General features: G+C 35.4%; 1 protein-coding gene across 1 annotated transcript in view; it reads right to left on the bottom strand.

Annotated features, from left to right (window-relative positions):
• The window catches only part of LOC109846355 (AUGMIN subunit 3), a 27,071-nt gene continuing 23,207 nt past the window's right edge, over window positions 516-4,379 (bottom strand). Inside the window, exons 13-18 of the mRNA XM_020415580.1 lie at window positions 3,295-3,447; window positions 2,920-3,031; window positions 2,687-2,828; window positions 2,423-2,492; window positions 1,607-1,702; window positions 516-925 (exon numbers count right to left, since the gene is read on the bottom strand). Coding sequence (XP_020271169.1) covers window positions 797-925; window positions 1,607-1,702; window positions 2,423-2,492; window positions 2,687-2,828; window positions 2,920-3,031; window positions 3,295-3,447 — 702 coding nt within the window. The 3' untranslated portion in view covers window positions 516-796. The remainder of the gene's footprint in view (window positions 926-1,606; window positions 1,703-2,422; window positions 2,493-2,686; window positions 2,829-2,919; window positions 3,032-3,294; window positions 3,448-4,379) is intronic.

Below are 4,379 nucleotides of genomic sequence, written 5' to 3'. Positions count from 1 at the left end.
TAGCAATGAATTGTTACCTTTTGTGTCTAATAACTTATTGCACTTAGCATTGCGTCATAATGATGAAGTGCAGCTCTAGCCATAAGTTCTGCGTTTGTTGATGGAATCCCCCAAGAAAGATTAGAATGACGATTCCCACTCTCCTTCGGAGACACAAAATAAATGAATATTAGGGTCCAAGTTTAAAATCCGACCGTCCCATAATAAGGGGGGTCCTAAGCTGAGGAGCTTACTCCAAAAGGATAATACAATTAGGCCAAAGATTCGTAGGTGAAAGTAACAAAATACAACATGTAAGATTAGAAAAGATAAATGTGCCGAGAATAAAGGAACACAATAAGACCTCTAATACTGTAGTCAGGGGAGACCTCATGCACACCACAAGTTATGTCTGCCTTCTTACATATTTTAACTCACAAGCGTGACTTTTACTTCAATTAAAAAGAGATAAATATCGATGTCAAATGAAATCCGAAAGCATAGCACCTGTAATCCAAGCATAACACAGCAGTACAATTTGTGAAATCGCCTTCATTTCATTGTAAACAATCATGCATTGTGAACAATCATTTCTTTACTATCACATGACCAAACTTAGGAACCAGAAAAATATATGTAGTCGTGAGTGACATTACCATAAATAGTTACAACACATAGGTGAGAGTGGACTTCCACACAGCAAATGACACTCTCGATTACTTCAACTCCACTAGAAAACCACTTCCGAGATGCATACAAATGCCGTTTTTCTTCAAGCAAGCAATGAAATACACTAGGAATTACATACACGGACCTTCTACTCTTGAAGAGCTTTCACACGAGCTGTGAGCTCTCTGACTTGGTTCCGAAGGCGGTCAGGGTTACAGAAGAAATCAACAAACACCTGCCTCTCTCGCCCAACCTCGTGTGGATGATGCTTTACAATCTACAAACATATTACGAGTTTAACTGTGAATCCTCCTGCTATTGCTTATAAGAATTTAACTATAGCTTCGTATGCAGAAATATGCAAAAGCAGATGGAGTTACAGTCATAGCTGTTTGTTTTGTTGTAACTGTAAACTTTTTTATTATTTAATAAATGTAGTTGCAAAAAAAATGCTTTACAGTCTACACAAAGGAAGAATTAACTGGGAATGCTCGCATTATAGGATAGAAAACTAATGTCTTACAATCTAAAAAAGACAGTTGTAGTTTGTTTGTTTCATTGCAACTAAGCTTTTTGCAACCGCAATTGTGAAAAGGAGTCACTTGTGCAAAACGTAAAAATAACCGAATTGATCACAAGTCATTTTTCTCAAAAAAAGAAAAGCCCCACTTTTTGCAATTGATGTTGCAAAGAATCTGCATGTGAAGGAAAACAAATAGCAGCAACTGAAATTGCACCCATTTATTTCCAAACAAATTCTAAATGTACTGAGTAAAATTAACTCATTTGTCTACTAAATGTAAAAAAAAAAAAATCTAAATCTACTCGAGAAATTAAAAAGTTATTTGGCTTCTAAATGTACTTTTGGTGCAAGCTGACTTAAGAGTCTAAAAGATTATATAATTACAAGTTGCCAAGTGCTATTCTGTAGGAAGTACTTAGAACAAATAGAAATTACCTCAGCCTTCTGACGATGTGCCTCTGTAACTTCTTCAACAGAAGCAGAGAGCTGCGCATTGACCTTTTCCATTTCATCAAGTGCTCGCATTAGATTCTGTGTATCAACATATAAATATCACAAAATAGATTAATAGTTTTCTAGAGGAAAGATGACAGAAAAAAGAATCTAGAAACTGAAAACTACTGCACTTGAAATCGAATATTTGAAATATTCAAATCCGCTTCCTATCTGCATTTATTTAAGTGAATAATGATAATAATCAGTGACCTGAAAGAAGTAAGGTAAATCCCTATCTATTCCGGTTATAAATGGAGTGGATACAGATATTGTGGTCCCTGTTTCGCTTCATTCTGCCCGTGTCATTTTTAGTAGTGGTATTTGTACACTAGTGCTGCATATATATATATATATATATATATATATAAAATAACTACTCTCTTGAATTTAGCATTACAGTATCAGCTTTTATTAATTTATATAAATCTAGCTATTTTAAGATTGCTTAGAATTATTGGGATGAAACGGAATATTTGGATATTCTCAGAAAGTCAAATAACATTTTCATATTTGAAGTCAGATATCAAGAGACCTGCTCCGTTTACACCACTAGGAAGATTGTAGATGTGCCTTTATAAAGACACAAACAGCTACTAACTGTAGCTATACAACACGGGCGTGTACTGGAACATTGACAATTGCGAGAACGATTTGAGGGACAGATTAAGCCATAAAATGCTAGGAATTAAGGTCTTTCACTAAAATAGAAACAGGATGAAGATAAAAAGTCACTGAACAGCATAGCAAAACATTTACCCTAGGTGTTAGTTCTGCAGTTTTTGATGATGTGAATAGAAGCTGCTCCAAACTTTGAATGAGAGTGCATCTGTCAGATGAAAGAGAAAAAGACTTGTCACACTTACACACCTTGACTTCACAATTTCTTTAACATCAGAAAAAAAGAGAGCATAAAAAATCAGCAACGTTCTGAAAAACTGATAGTGACCTACTTAGGTCATCAGAACTCAGGCAGGATGATAATATTGTGAATATCTGCAATAGATGCTTAAAAGTACTTACAGTTCATTAACACATCTTCTCCGGTCTTCTGGAAGAGAAGTTTCAAGTTCTAACTGAAGGGATAGTAAATCAGATTGCAATCCTGCTATCTGTTGAACTAAACCATGCGCTGAGACATACGTCGGTAATGAACCTTGAGCATCTACAAATTATACAGAATCAGTCTCCTAGGAAGTACATTTCAACCTATAAATGTAAAATGATTGCAAAGCAATAAGAGTTTCAGAATATACTTGAATGAATGCTTAAGAGATCTCGAACACCATGGAGGAAAGTATCACGGTCATCAACTGCACCTTGCTCTTGTACTTCAGAATCAGCTTGAACCATTGCTAGACAATGACCCTAATTAAAACAGTTGTAAAACTTAAGACACATAAAAACAAATTTTTGACAGAATGCAGAAAATTAAGTAACACGATAAAATTGGAGGTGATAAACACTTATACGCCCAACAATAACAGAATCAGTAATTGAAAAGCATTCATCAGGATATCCTTGAATCGCATGTTATGATTGTGTAGAAAGTAAGTCGTGAAACAAATTTGGCAAGCCAAGCACACTATTTGGTAGTAAAAGAGAAAAACAATTATTGGGAAGAAACATACCACACGACCAGTCGCCGTCGAAAGGTAACCTTGTAACTCTGATTCAATAACTTTAAGCAAGGAATAGGCACCGAGCATGGTCCTTCTCTCCAGTTGACAAGCTATTTTTAGAAAGCGGTGTCTCGCAAGCTGATTAACAAGATGGTTGATGAACTGCACAGGAATAAATTTATCCAAATAAGTTCATCAATTGTTTTAGCCAACATAGAATATTGGCTGATTACATCTTTAAGCAGATAACACAGACTAATGTTTGCAAGCAAGAGATATAAACTGAGATAAAAAGGTAAAGCCCAAGAATCTGAGACCAGTGGTATTTAAACAGGATTGGAGAATAACTAGTAGAGCAACATGTACAGCTTAAATTATATATCGCACCTTTCATCTTCTCAAGAAGAAATCTGTTTTACCTCTGCACTCATAGAAATCAAAGTAACTAAGACTAACTTTAGTCAACAAGAAACAGAATAACTATGGAAAGAAGGTTCGTATACCATGTCATTCACATGCTCTGACACACAATCCATTTCCCGTAAATATGAAACTAACTTCTTACTACTTTATCCTATAAGAACAGGGAGGTGAAATTACAAATCTGTTGCAGCAATCACGCAAGTTACACTGGAATTCTAGCTTCCACATCAGCACAGTTTGATTAACTAACAGATCTAACCTTGCTGATTAGAAAACTGATTCTCAATTTCTGTTATTTTTTAGGTTCATGCTGATTCATATAATCGGTCCGATGGGAAGTATCTATTTATCTCTATCTAGTGCAGACACATTAAACATGCCAACGTTTTGTGTAAGACAAATGCCAGACACACAAATTGGACATAAGGCTTCCGTTTTGTATGTAATTTATAGAACTCTATGTGTGTCACCATATTGTCTCATGTGACGTGTCCACATATCTGTGTCCATGCAACATATATCTGTATTGGATAAAGAATATGGATAGAAGTACTGTAATGCCCCGTTCAATATGCAGGAATCAAGCCAAGTGTGAATGGAATGAAGCAAGGAATGAAATAAAATAATGTGGTAATGGTCTCACTCTCATTCTCAAATTTGGGTGAAGTTAT

Source organism: Asparagus officinalis, chromosome 6 (assembly GCF_001876935.1).
Source record: "Asparagus officinalis chromosome 6, Aspof.V1, whole genome shotgun sequence".
Lineage (NCBI taxonomy): Eukaryota > Viridiplantae > Streptophyta > Magnoliopsida > Asparagales > Asparagaceae > Asparagus > Asparagus officinalis.
The sequence above is the reverse complement of the archived record's forward strand: the minus strand, read 5'-3'. Positions and strand labels throughout refer to the sequence as shown.